At 51.9% G+C, this 13,867-nt stretch overlaps 1 protein-coding gene across 1 annotated transcript in view; it reads right to left on the reverse strand.

Moving 5' to 3' along the window:
* Positions 1 to 2,037: 2,037 nt before the first annotated feature.
* LOC135893597 (Golgi integral membrane protein 4-like) overlaps positions 2,038 to 13,867 on the reverse strand; it is an 80,117-nt gene continuing 68,287 nt past the window's right edge. Inside the window, exons 12-14 of the mRNA XM_065421448.1 lie at positions 12,662 to 12,829; positions 8,730 to 8,801; positions 2,038 to 2,148 (exon numbers count right to left, since the gene is read on the reverse strand). Coding sequence (XP_065277520.1) covers positions 2,038 to 2,148; positions 8,730 to 8,801; positions 12,662 to 12,829 — 351 coding nt within the window. The remainder of the gene's footprint in view (positions 2,149 to 8,729; positions 8,802 to 12,661; positions 12,830 to 13,867) is intronic.

The raw sequence follows: 13,867 nt of genomic DNA on the forward strand, positions 1-13,867 counted from the left end.
TACAATGGCCACCATCTTGGCTGACACACGGGACTGAACTGGGCCCCTCCAAAGCTAAAAGCATGAGCTGAAGAGGCAGGGTGTCTTCGCTGGTGGCTGTAACCACTCACATCCTCTGTGGGTTGGCACAGGGGGGGCTCTGGGATGTTTGTGTGCTTGTGCTTTCAGAACATCCCCACCGTCTCCAGGAAGTTCTGAATAGCACTGACAGAACTGTGCTGGTCCCAAGTGTCCACGGATTGGTAGAGCTTGCTCTAATAATAAATCCAAGATCAATGTCAGGGGCTCACAGTAAGCGAATGCCTGGTAACAAATTCAAAAGTAGGCACCTGGGGAGTGATTGGTCCGTATCTCCCTGAGAACACACTCCCGCGTGGACTTCGTGTGAAGGCCAAGACTATAACAGGGTTCAAAAAGGACCTATCCTCCATGAACTTACCTAATTCTATCAATTACTATTAGCCAGGATGGGCAGGGATGCACACCCATGCTCTGAAGTGTCTCTAGACTCTGTTTTCCAGAAGCTGGGAATGGGCAACGGGATGGATCACTGGATGATTACCTGTTCCGTTCATTCCCTCTGGGGCACCTGGCACTGGCCACAGTCAGATGACAGGATACCGTTGGCTAGATCGACTATTGGTCTGACCCAGTCTGGCCGTTCTTATGTACATCTGCTCCCTAACATGTTGTTTTGAAACACACCTTCCTATAATATTGCCGAGGACCAGTAGCAATGTTAATGAAATACTTCGGTGAGGACGGTACAGTAGAGGGGGAAAGATGATGGTACAATCACCAGGGAGGTTAGCATTGTTTGCTGTAGTGAAACTGCTGGCTTTTTTCACCTCCCCTCCATGGTCCCTTCCAAACCATGCACAAGAGCGTTCAAACTAGCCAAAAATGTCAGATAGGGGTTTGCTGCAAAAGTGCCTCCTACTCAGACACTGCCCCGACCCCAGATGACTCTCCACTCAGTAAGACTCACCACTGCTCCTTCGTCACAGCTGCTGCCTCCCACAAGCATTCCATCGGGACCAGTGGAACAGCAGGTTGTACGGGTCTAGCCACGGATCCATAGGAAGAACCCAGCTACTGGTAACGTTGGCAGCTGCTAAGTGGTAAAATGATTGCTGCCTCTATCCTTTGCCAGAGATTTATCAATGATACATTCAACTCAGCTGACCATTCTGGTCAGGAGACAGATGAATGAATCCACGCTGGGTGTCTATTTTGGTATAACCCTCCCCCACTCCTAACCACCCACCCCCAGTCCCCAGGAGGGTCAGGCTCCCATCAAGCCACCAGAAGTGACCCAAAAATTTACCAAGTTGAGATATTTGCCCCTTGCGCCCAAAGTTCTGTTTTAGTTTCCACTCCCACTGCCCCCGCTCTGGGCTCCGGCTGGTCAGTTGCTGATGGACCCCAAGTGTTTAAACGACCAAGACGCTCATTTTTTCCTAGCAACACCATTTCCAGGTGGGGTTTGCAGCAGGAGGCACGATCCAAGATAGCAAACAGACATCGTTTTAAAGAAGCACCATTAACCAAAGGGTTTATAAAGAGATTCCTTTGTATTGGAGATCAGTCAAGTGAGTCCAGCAGCAGCCTGGGCCCGTGCAACCACTGGTGTCTCGTAGTTCAGCAAACATCTGCCTCTCCCATGCCCCAAGCAGTAAAAAAATGAAAAAAACAAAACAAAAAAAACCTTCATCTGAAACGGGAGTGGGGAATAATAAAAGGGGGGGGGAAATCAATAAGCACCCCCGAGAGAAGCAGCAGGATGTGGCCACGCCAGGGGTCAGAGAGCACTTCTGCTTTCTCCGCCAGTGGGCAGCGTGGCCAAGATTGCACCGGGCACACACACACAATGTGCATTTGGAAGCGGCCTGCTTGTGGGCTGGCCACACGTTCCTCCGGCCCTGCCTTCGGAAGTTCATCCCGGATCCATGTCTCTCGAGGAGATTCCTGCAACTCCTCCCTCCTGCTCCCATAACACGCCATTCTCCTCCCAGGCGCTCTGAGCCGATGGCACCCTCAGTAGTAATCGTCCTTCTTGCTCTCAGCTCCTGGGACGCCCCCACGGTCCTTGTGCTCCTGCACTAGCTCCAGGTCGTCGTTATCGTCCACCTCCCCTCCATGATCCTCCTATTTGCAGGAAGAAAGGAGAGGCGGGGAAATCAACACTGAACAGAAAGCAAGAGCCCAACCCAGTCAGCCAAGTGGTCACCCGCATTCATGGTTTCGCCACCAGTTAACGTGGGCTGGGATCCAGGAGATCTGGGTTTGATTCCTAACCCTGCCACAGCCTTCCCTGGTGACCTTGGGTAAGTCACTGAAAGTCTCTCCCCCACCTGTTACATGAGGATGACCATCCTTCCTCCCTCTCACCCTGTGTCTTGCCTCATCGGTTTAGATGTCAGCTCTCTGGGGCAAGGACCATCTCTTAGGCCTAGGTTACACTAGAAAACTAGGTTGGTTTAACTATATTGGTCAGGGGTGTGAAAAATCTACCCCCCTGAGTGGCGTTGTTAAGCCAACCTAAGTCCCCGTGTAGACAGCGCTATCGCCTCGCGGGGAGGTGGATTTCCTACTCCCATGGGAGAAACCCTCCCACCGGCGTAGGTAGGGTCCACACTGAAGCACTAGAACCGTGAAGCTGCACAACTGCAGTGTTTTAAGTGGAGGCAAGCCCTTACTGTGCGTTGCACAGTGCCAAGCTCACCGGGGGGCCGGTCCCAGGGGACAATACTTTGGACTCTGGGGAGTGCCAGGGGTGCTAACTGTAATTCAACCCAGGATTTAACTGCGTGAACCCTGCAGGTGCGAACTGACCAAAGTCCTCCTATTTTTCAAGGACTACTTGAGTATGATCTCAGTTCCTATAGACAGTGCATACAAGAACATATACTTGGGATTCAGGGAAAGGGTGGGAGGGGATAGTGTGATTTACAGTTAATTGGCCAATTAACACCCTGACGTTCCCTGGGTTCTGATGCACTTAGTTGGCATCTTTAGGCATGGATACCCAACCACCTACAGCTTGCAAGCAAATGGGGGTAGCTGTAAGTGGTACCTGGCCTGTGCCGTACTACTCAGAGATCGGTGCTCAAGATTCAGCACAAACAGGGTGCTTACATGCAGCCGTGCAACGGCTCATTACGCTTGTGGGCCCGGACTGGTACTGAACAGGAAGCAGGCTAGGGAGAGACAGGCACAGCTTGGGCCCATCTGAACAAGACGCCAAATCTGGCACTGACGTAGCACTTAAAAGCCTTGTGCTGAAGCCTGAGGCGCTTTGCTTCCTGCGCCATGGACAGCCCACCACCCCACCACTAGCAGCACACACACAGGGGACAAGCAAGATGGGCTTTCTCCCCCCGGAAGGCTTCTGACCAGCAGGGACACTTTGGGGCACAGAAAGGGGAGGCGGCTCCAAGGTAGATTTTTATTACCAATGACGCTCGCCAGCAGCCTGGTCTCTCTCTCCTCGTCGGTTTCTAGGAGACAGGCTGCTGCGGGCTCGGCTGTCGCCTGCTTCCTACCCCCTTCCAGCTTCACTGAATCAGCCAGGCCTAGAGCTGTGCTCTCTGACCCAGTTTCTAACAAGCACATCTAGCCGTTAAAATAGCAGAAGAGTCAAAAAGTGCTTCCAGGCCTCTCTCAAATCTCAGATCCCTGCCCGCACGGGCCAGACAGCACGGGGCCACTTGAATCGGGTACAAAGCACGGCTCAGGCTTTGGAAAGATTCCACTCCGGATCTGCTGCCTAGAGGCTATTGGGACTGATTTCCTAGAAACACATTAGCTCAGGTGTTTGCAAACCTCTGTTTGGGGCCAACGTCTAAACAGAGATTGTCTTGGGGACTCTTCCCCTCCCATTTCCTGACTCCACCCCACCCCCACGGTCTCCCATCTGCCATCACATAACATCCGTGTGACAACTACAGCACTTAACATGGAAAAACAACACTCGGCTGTACTTTAGCACACTGTAATGCAATTCAGTGGCTGGAATCAAAGAAAAGGAGCCAGCATCATGAGGTCTCCAACAACCACCAGCTCCATGCGGTTTGGGAAGCGCTGCTTTAGAGTGAATGCCAGGGCTCCATCCCCACCCAACACGGAGCTGGCGCGCCATTGCAGAGCTGCCCTGCATGGTACTACAGGAAACCTCCAGTGCAGAATACAGAGATTGCGAGGGCTAGATCTCGCTACAAAGGGAGGAAGTCCCTGACGATGGTGAATGAATAGCCAGATTTTTAAGGGGGGGGTGGGGGGCAGGAGGAGTCCCATGAGGAACCCAAATGACCCCAAGAGAGAGGCAGGGTATGTCACACCCCGTGTTTCGTCATGCCCCTTCCTTTGCCAGCAACCACCCTTCCCGCAGGGAGGAACAGCAAAACTCATGTCCTATATTGTGCAGGACTGCTGCCTTCCTCCCTTGAAACTTCAGGCTGAGCCCACAGATTTATCACCAGTCAATCAATCAAGCAAACAAATGCCACACACGTGATCTCTGATACAGAGGGAAATGGCTTAACACCCCCAGAGACAGCCTCCTCTCACGTAACACTGTCATTTGACATTAGGAAATAATGCCCCTCCTGAGCCAAGGAAGCCCACCCCTGCATCTGGCAAGAGGGGCCTAGTGTTCGGAGCACTGGACTGGGAATCAGCAGATCTGAGTTCTATTCCTGGCTCGGCCCCTGGCCTGCTGGGTGACACGTTGCCTCTCCGTGCCTCAATTTCCCCATCTGTAAAATGGGAATAATGATACCTCACTTGTAAAGTGCTTTGAGATTTATGGATGAAAAGAGCTCGACATTAACAACTATTTACTCTTCTTACGTGCCATGAGAGAACATTCAATGGGCTCAGTGGAGATGGTGGGCTGAGGGCTCCCCTCTGACCCAGTGTCAGGGCCAGAGTACTGGAGCTACAGCTAAGGGCTGATCTTGCAGTATGCATGGTGTTACGCACAAGCCGTCCCAAGCTTTTACAAGGTTTGTGGTGGGGATCTGGCTGTCGACTGCAAGCCCCAAAGAGCTGTTTATTCAGCTTGCGCTTCAGGCCATCCCTGGGCAAGCTCTTAAGTAAAAACAGGGGAGCAAGTGGACCCCCATCAGCCAAAGGGCAGTGGTAAAAGAGAGGCAGGAGATGGGGGGTCAGAATGCGGCACTGGAACAGATAGCTAACTGAAGCTTCCCCTAGCCAGAGACAGGGCGGGAAGGGGACACTGCATTGGTTTAGCTGGCACTAAGGAGAACAGCACTGCCAACCCTAAATGATCAAAAACCATCAGGTGGGGCCCCAAAATCATGAGACTGGCTTAAAAAAAAATCATGAGATTAAAAATACATAAGCGTGAGGTCTTTTTCTTTGCCTTTGGAGCATTTAGGGTTCACGTTTTCCAGCTGCTCTCCTCTTATCATGGTTATTTACTCCATGACAGAGGTCGCACTGCAGAGCTGGGGTCAACGCTCCTCCATGTGCCACCATCAAACCCAGCCAAGACTGGCAGATTGTGGGGGCCTGCTCCAGTATCCACTGAAGTCAAGGGCGTTATTTCACTGGGATCAGCCGGCCCGATCTGCGGACGGCTCAGCACCCACAGCTCCCACTGAGGTTCAGGGGGGCCTCTGAAAATCTGGCCCCTTTCTGCCATTGCAGAAGGTCATTCATTTTCCATAAATGTGAGCCAGGAAACCTCAGAATCCCCGCCAGCAAGGACACATCCAGCTTCCACAGATGGCTGCTTCTCAGGCACAGCGTGGAGCAGGTGAGGAGAGCTGGGCATTATCTAGAAATTGCTCATTAACCCCCATGCAAGTCTTCCTCCCGCCTCGCATTTGCACCTCAGAATTAGAGATTCCTCTTTTCATGGTTTTGAAGTGGAAATTACATTTAAATGTTACAAATCAGATGGCAGTAAAAATTCAAGAGGACTCCACAGGCGGCAACAAAGGGCATCTCCCTGTCTCTTCGCAATCAAAGACCTCAGGGAGGCTATGTCCATGGCAAAATTAGCTTGCCAGGGTGCTGCGATTTAGATACTGAATTCATTTTGGGGGACGAAAACTTAGATCTTGATAAAACAGCTCCCCATACACATACATACACACACAACTCCCCGTTTAAATGGGAAATCATTCCCGCAATTGTTTCTCTTTTGAAGTTAAATGGAAATGGTTCAATTGAAAGCTCTGCCAGCATGGCTGCAATGATCAGGTTATTCTAGTGCATAGCGCCAGGCAGCGAAAGTGACTCAACATGGCTACAATCAGAAATGAAACTGACATGGCTGCGGTCACTGCTTAAACCAGGGGTTCTCAAAAAGGGGGTCGAGACCCTTCAAGGGGTCGCGAGGTTATTACAAGGGGGGTCGTGAGCTACCAGCCTCCACCCCAAACCCCGCTTCACCTCCAGCATTTATAATGGTATTAAATATAGAAAAAAGTGTTTTTAATTTATAAGGGGGAGGGGGGGGTGTCACACTCAGACTTGCTATGTGAGAGGGGTCACCTGTACAAACATTTGAGAACTGGCCTAAGCTAAGGGCAGGGCAAATAAACCACCAAAAATAAAACTCGCCTGTAGTGTTGACAATTTCTGACAATGCCCCAGCTCCCAGAGTCCTGTGATTAGGTGTGAACCTCAGCTTTAATTTAAAAAAAAAAAAAAAAAAAAAAAAAGTTTCTAGCCCTCCTGGCTGTGGAGAAAATTTTGAAAATGTGACCCCTTAAAAGGTCCATAACCAGAAGATAAATATTATATATTATTATTACCACAGGAAGAACCACCAAAAACTGTTATTTTAAAAAGCCTCTGGCATGAAAATAATCTCTCATTGTTCTATTCCTGGCTCTGAGATGATGTAGCCCAGTGATAGAGGTGATAGAAACCAGCCAGCGTTTAAATTGGGGCGTGGGGGGCGTGGGGAAGAGGGAGAAGAGGGGCAGCAAAGGGTCGCAGACCTGGCAAAAAACAATTTACATTGAGCTTGGTTGCTGAAGGGTGAACTTTAAGCATGGTCTTACCAAATCTGCTTCTTCCAGATGATGACAAACATCACCACTACCACTACATTTTTCAGACCACGTTAAGCCCTGACAACGCACCATAAAACCCTTGGCCTAAATTGTCCAGAAATGAGTCGAGACTGAGACTGCCTAACTTCAGACACCTTAAAGGGTCCCCATTTTCACAGGGCGGGGACTCAGCACAGGCTGAAAATCAGGCCCCCTCTTTTACAGCTGTCTCAAGTTGGGCACCCGAGATCACACGTCACTTTTGAAAACGCAGGCAAGTAAAGAAGAGAGGCTACCCCGGTTGTAGGATGGTTCTCTCAGAAATCTGCAGCTTTGTTTTGTTCACACAAGTGAACTATGTGCTTACGCCCCATTGACTTGTGTACATGCTTGTGGCTTTTGCTGAATCAGGGCCTTCGTGGCCCGAGGCGTGAAATCCAATCACCCACCTCTCTCAGCTTGCATAGCAACAAGCCATTTTTAACCACTGATCATGCATTTATATCAGTGATGTTGCAGCTTTCCCTTCCGTGTCAGCATCCCCAGAAGGCGCCTTGGGATCCCTGGCCCTGGCTGCAGCAGAGTTAACAAGAAGTAGCTGAAGATAGGTAATCGCTCTGCTTTGAAAGCAGGCAGAAGCCCAGAGGGGACGGTTTCTGTTGGAGGCACTTATCTCTCGTCCATTATTAATAAACAGACGCCACAGCAAAATGCAACCGGCAGAGACGCACCGAGGAGATTGGGGGCGGGGGGGTTCCAACTCTGCTCCTCAAATTAGACAATTTAAACCAAAAGCGGCGTCTCGGCCGTGCTCAGTGACCTGCTAGGGGGCAGGATTCAGCTCGCTGTGGAGATCAAACTACCAGGGAAAGAGGGGAGGTGACAAGGGCCGAGCTTGAGATTTCGATGAACTCTCTCCTCTCGCCCCCACCGCATTGTTGCAGCCAGAGCTTTTGGACCCCACTCCTGCATGGGGCTCCGTGCCGGTGGGTGCAGAGCTCTTAGCAGGATCGGGGCTTGGTTTGATCAGGGTGGGGGACGGAAGGGAAGCCCCTGAACAGCATGAGGGTGCTTTGCAATGGCTTGTGTACGTCATTACTGACGTGGGGGGAGGGGATGAGGGTTAACAACATTAAAAGCCTTGTTCATCCTATTCATCATCCAGGGCCTGATTTGCACAGGTGCTGAGCACCAGCGAGTCTAACTGAAGAGAAGGGACAGCTTGGGAGGTACTGAACACCATTGAAAAGAAGGCCCTGTGTGCGCATGACGCTACTACCCGAGGGCCCCCATTGGGATCGGGGCCCATTCTGTTAGGTGCGGCACAACCGCATCGGAGAATAATGCCACCTAGCTCCTCTACAGCGCTTTTCATCAGTATCATGATGCTCATTTTATACATGGGGAAACTGAGGCACAGAGCAGGGAGGGACTTTCCCAAGGTCACCCAGCAGGGCCAGGAATAGAACGCAGCTGTCCTGAATCTCAGTCCAGTGCGCCGACCATTACACCGCAGAACGGCACAGTCTCTGTCCCGAAGAGCCTGACCCCTATTCCTAGGGCGCTGGGAGCTTTCCCCTAACAGCTGTCCCAACGCACAGGTCTGCCCAACCTCTGCACCAGGCTCAGCTCCTGGTCTCAAACACACCCGCAGCCGCACGACCGCACAGGAAAAGAAGAGGAACCTCAGTGTCGTACAATTTCTTGCTCCTGATCTTCTTGGTAGTCATCCATTGGCTCTTCCCTGGCTTTGTCTGGCCCAGCGGCACCCTGGAAACACAGGAGGGCAGACATTGGTAGGTCGGCCTGCTTTAAAGCTCCCAGAAGCACACACACACACCCCCAACCCCAATCCTGACAGAGCAGCAAAGCAGCTTTGGAGACCCAGACTTTCATGTATTAGAGCCCCAGGTCTGGAGGCTGCTGAATCAAGACCCTGGAACATCAGAGGTGACCCCATCTCTGTTGGGTGCTTGTCCCCAATCAACGCTTCTGTCCCCTTTATCCCGCAGGCAGCCGGGGGGGGTGGATGGAAGCAGCCAAGTCATTTCCCAGCAGCCACACGCCTTCGCGTCGGCCTGTGCATGGGAGCACTCTCACGGTAGGGATCAGCGCTGTGTCAGAGCTCTGCACAGAGCCCTGGTGTGCAAGCGGCCACCCTGGGTTGAACAGTCCCTACAGACAGTGGGGAAGCACCTGTTAGAGAGAGAGAGAGAGAGAGAGAGAGAGAGAACAAGCTAGTTGGCAGAGCTGGGCAGCAATCGTACGGCTGAGCTAGCATCCAAGCGCCAGGGGAGAGCCGTGCTGGGCTCTAGGAGACAGCAGGGAGAACGGTGTCCCCGCTCCTCCACCCCACTGCAGCTGCCCAAGTCACATTAGCAAAGCACAGCCGAGCGCAGACCTTCCAGCCAGAAGCCAGCAGCGAAGACCATTCCTTCTATTTGCTGCCCATTCAAATGAGAGATGGCAGTCTGAGAAAACGAATCGCAATTCAGCCTTCCTAGTGCACGGAGGGCTGCAGAGCGCCCCCGCGCCCGGGGAAGCCGCCGGGCTGAGCAGCTCGCACCGAGAACGTCTCCGGACAGGAGACAGGAGCGCAAGGGGGAGTCATGATCGAGCACTCTCTCCACCCACGTGCAGGGCCACAGCCTCAGCTGGGGTCAATCAATGCAGCTTCTCCGACTCCAGGTAAGCGCCGGTGATTCGCACCAGCTGAGGATCTGGCCCATAGCTGCTGCCTGTTTGCAGGCTAGCAGGGAAGGAGCCCAGGCTGCTGCAGGGCACCATGGCTGAGCCTGTTAAAACAGGGCGTGGCCATGAGAGAAAGGGTCCGTGGAGGGGGAAAGTCACTGGATCATTCTCCTCTCAATAGCAATGGCTGAGGGCTCTCTGCTCACTGGGGAATATTCATATTCCCTGGAGTCATGGGTTCAAATCCTGGCTGAATCAGTTCAGCTGTTCATCATTCAGAGAGGCTGGGAGCTAAGACACTCAGGTTCTAGGCCCAGCTCCTCCACTGAGTCAGAGGTCGGCACTAGTGGCACTGGCTCAGGAGAGCACCAGGACTGGTATCGGGCAGGGGCAGATTGCGCGGCTTCTGCCCCGCCTGAGCCTGACTCAGCCCACCGCAGCCTGCCCAGCTGCAGAGTTAGAGACGAACACAGCTGGATCTGAGGGGGATTTTCTTGGAGCCTCTTGCTGGCGAGCATGAAATATTAATGCTTTCGATAATTTACACCTCCCGGAGAGAAGGACTCAGACATGCTGATACAGCTTCTGATTAACAGACCTTCACTCAGGGCAACGATTCAGCACCTCCTCATTCACCCGACGGGCTGAGCTGGGAGCAGGCCATCTGCTCCTGCCCAGAGCTGCACCGACACATGCCGCCCTCCGGACCCCACCAATGGGACCCAAACGGACTACCCTTCCTAATACCCTCCCCATTGGGCCCACCAGGGAGCGAATTACAGCCTAAGGGAGCAGTGCTCCGACACCAAACCCAGCTGACCGCCCCGGTCAGCAAAGCAAGCCGGCGGAACAGAAGCCAGGCATTGTGCTAAGGTTTGTAGCGTTCACATGGTGGGAAGGAGCAGGCTGAGCAGGGAGTTCCAGTAAGAGAGAGAAAGGAAAGCAAACAAGAAAGGTAAGGGGGAAAAACAACAGACGGGGAGTGTTCTGTCCTCTGGTTAGTTCTGTCCTCCATAGGGCTGTTGACTTTATCCTTTCCTGTCAGCCATCTGATTGCCAATGCTCTATTTATACCTTGTGCTTATGCAGCTCTGGCTGCTGCAGTATCTTGATGCTGCAATATAGATTGTAACAAACTCGTAATGACAGCCATTCAGAACCTAACAGCAACAGCAGGGATAGAACTTCCTCAAAAGCACAGACCTCTCCCACTTGGACTACAGGAGAATCACTGCTTCCTATGAGCCATATAGGACTTCTGACACACAGTTGTGCAGTTCTGATTCCATCCAGTAGTTCATTAGAAAGAAACTGACCAAGCTGATTAAGGAGTTTAAATTTTCCTCCCAAAGGAGTGCTAAGTTTGCACAAGTTCTCACTGCCAGCGCCCTCAGGTCTTTCCTCCTAAGGTACCTGCACTCTGTCCAAACAGCGTGAACAGCTCAGCCTAGCCTTATGCAAATACAAATAGTTAAGGTACAATTTTTTTTCCCACTAAGGAGCTGGAGGGTTTTATTCAGCAGATGCAATCCTGCAGTGGTGGGCTCTTTGCTTCAATGTCTATTCCATTGGTCTGGAGTGTTTTTAGACTTGCTACCAATCATCGGTTTAGAGCCTGACAGATAAAATGCTGCTTTTAAAAACAAGTGATACAGAGAACGCTCGGCAGCCTGTCAAAACAAGCTAATATTTCCCTGCTGCAGAGTCTCACTCCAGACAGCAAGAAGCGCTTTACAAAATGAATGGCTTCCTTCTGCAAGCGAGCATCTCCTTGGAGGAGACAAGATTCTCCCTCGCACAGCATAACTGCCACCAGTCCACCACGGACGCGGCCACATCACAGAAACACAGGAATCGCCAAACTAGACCACGCAAGGTCCATCTAGTCTAGTGTCCTGTCTCCAACCATGGCTACCAACAGGTGCTTCCCAGGAAGGCGCAAGAATCCTAAAGTAGGCAGAGAGGGGATAATCGGCCCCCCACTTTAGATCTCACCCTGGATTCTAATCGTGCAAAGTTGGCTTAAACCCCAAAGTAAAGGATCAAATTTCTCCAAAATTTTGATTGTCCTTAAGTGTGACAAGCCAGGATATTCTGACTATCAGTTCCCCTTTGTGAGTCTAGTTAAATTCGCGGCCTTAGCTTCCTGGGATTAAACCGTGGCGCTCATTGCCCCAGGGTCTGTGAAAAAGGATTTCCTTTGATCGGGTTTGAATGTTTCACCTTTTAATTTCATTGAATGTTTCCTGGCTCTTGTGCTGTGAGACCGAGGGAAAAGAAGTTTCCGAGGTACCTTCTCTAGACCCGGCATCAGCTCAGAAGGAGGGCGTATCCAGAGCCGCGGGGCCCGTAAGACTCTAACCCTATAGACATGGCATGGGATATGCCAGGATTCCCAGATTTCAGCCCTCCTGTGCTTACACCTATTGCCAATGGTGGCAAGTGGCCACAGTTGGAATAAAGTCCACCTTACAACCAGATTTCTGCCCCCTTCCCTTCGCCCCCTGAAGAATTACGGTCTTGGGAGGCCCAGCGCCCAAAGTGGCACCGGAACGGGCTGAAGAGCAAGTGGGACATGTTACGCAATAGCTGGGCAGAGAACAGGTGCTGTGGGGTGCTGCCATGCCAGCCTCAGAGCAGGTGGAAGAGGGAGAAAGGAGGGCAGCTTGCCAGTAGCTCCTGGAAGCCAAAAGAAAATTGGTCATGACCCAGCTGGAACTCCATAGCCACAAGCTGCCCAGAATCAGGAGCAGGAGATGATGGGGGAAGGGTTCTCTCACTGCCAGCCCATCACAATATAGCATTGGGGCTTAGGGGTGAAAATTCTCTTGGGAGGCATGCATCCTCTTCCTCCTCTCACTTGTAGGGCCAAGAACCCTCTTCATCACCCCCCTGACACCCCTCCCTGCAGAAATGGCTTCCCCATCACATTACATTACCTTCAGCGGCTTCTTTGTCTCCTCTTTCCCTAGCACGCTGGGGTCCTTGTATTTGTCTGATTGGACCATCTTCTCCTCAAAATCCGGCCTCTCCAGCTCGGCCTCCTCAAACTCATCTTCCCCTTGGTTATTGGGGTCCTGAGCAGGGTCTGCAGCATCATCAGGCATCTGGGTGAGAGAAACCTCTTGTGAGCACCCAGCACCCCCACACCCGGGACACACGGTGGCCAATACGAGCTGGCTTTCTCCAGCGTTTAAGCTCAGGCCAATGAGTGGGAGAAGCTACAGCTGGGGACACCAGCTTCCAGGAAGGAGGGCTTCCCACCTCACTGCAGCAGTCCTCCTCAGGCTGGATCTCAGGGGTTTAGCCAGATCAGAGTCTCCTCAGATGAGGCTGTAAGAAATTATGGCTAGAGGAGGTGATGGGGCCTAGCAAGAACAGGCAATCTGCCCCCCTCACCTCACTTTCTGCCCCTGCTGAAATCCCAGGCATTGTGTGTGTCTATCCTGTGGGTCTCTCCATCTGTCCAGCTACGTTGGTAAATGAAGAAACACTCAGCAGAAGTTGAGTCTTAATGAAGTTCTTAGGAAGTCATTGCCTGGAATCTTTAGCAACCCAAGGGAGGAAACCACCTCACATCAGAAAGTTGTTTCATTGCCTGTGAGGCAAACCAACTCATTGGCAATAGGTGCAATGACCCTAAATCCGGAAAGGAGGAAGCTGTACTCTGTTTATCAAACCAACCTCAGAAGAAAAAGCTGCCTTTAGCCAAAACAAATCTGCATTTTGACACAACGCTCTACGCCTTGTTATGTGCGTGATGCTTTCAGGTCTAAAGCTCCGGGAACCATAAACCAGGATGGTTTCCTTGGCACAGATGTTCTCAGGAGATGCATCGAACCCTGAGCTCCAGCAGAGAGGGGCAGACACACAGCTCCAGGCAGTGGGAGAGGCAAGACTTCTGCCTTGTAGCAGATCAGCTAGAAACATACCCTGTCACTGAAATAAAAGAATGGACCGGCAGGGAGAGGAGGCACCATCATCTCTTGTGCTTAATATCTGCCATGGTTTTGTTTTGGTATTCTCCTCTGTAGGTCACCTGGGAAGAGTTTGTTTCCTCTAGTGCAGCTGGATCAGTGCTGACTCCTATCTTTGGGGGGGGTGGGGGGGGAGGGGAGGGGAGGGAAAGAATTACCAGCTGGCAT

The sequence above is a fragment of the Emys orbicularis genome, chromosome 22 (genome assembly GCF_028017835.1).
Source record: "Emys orbicularis isolate rEmyOrb1 chromosome 22, rEmyOrb1.hap1, whole genome shotgun sequence".
NCBI lineage: Eukaryota > Metazoa > Chordata > Testudines > Emydidae > Emys > Emys orbicularis.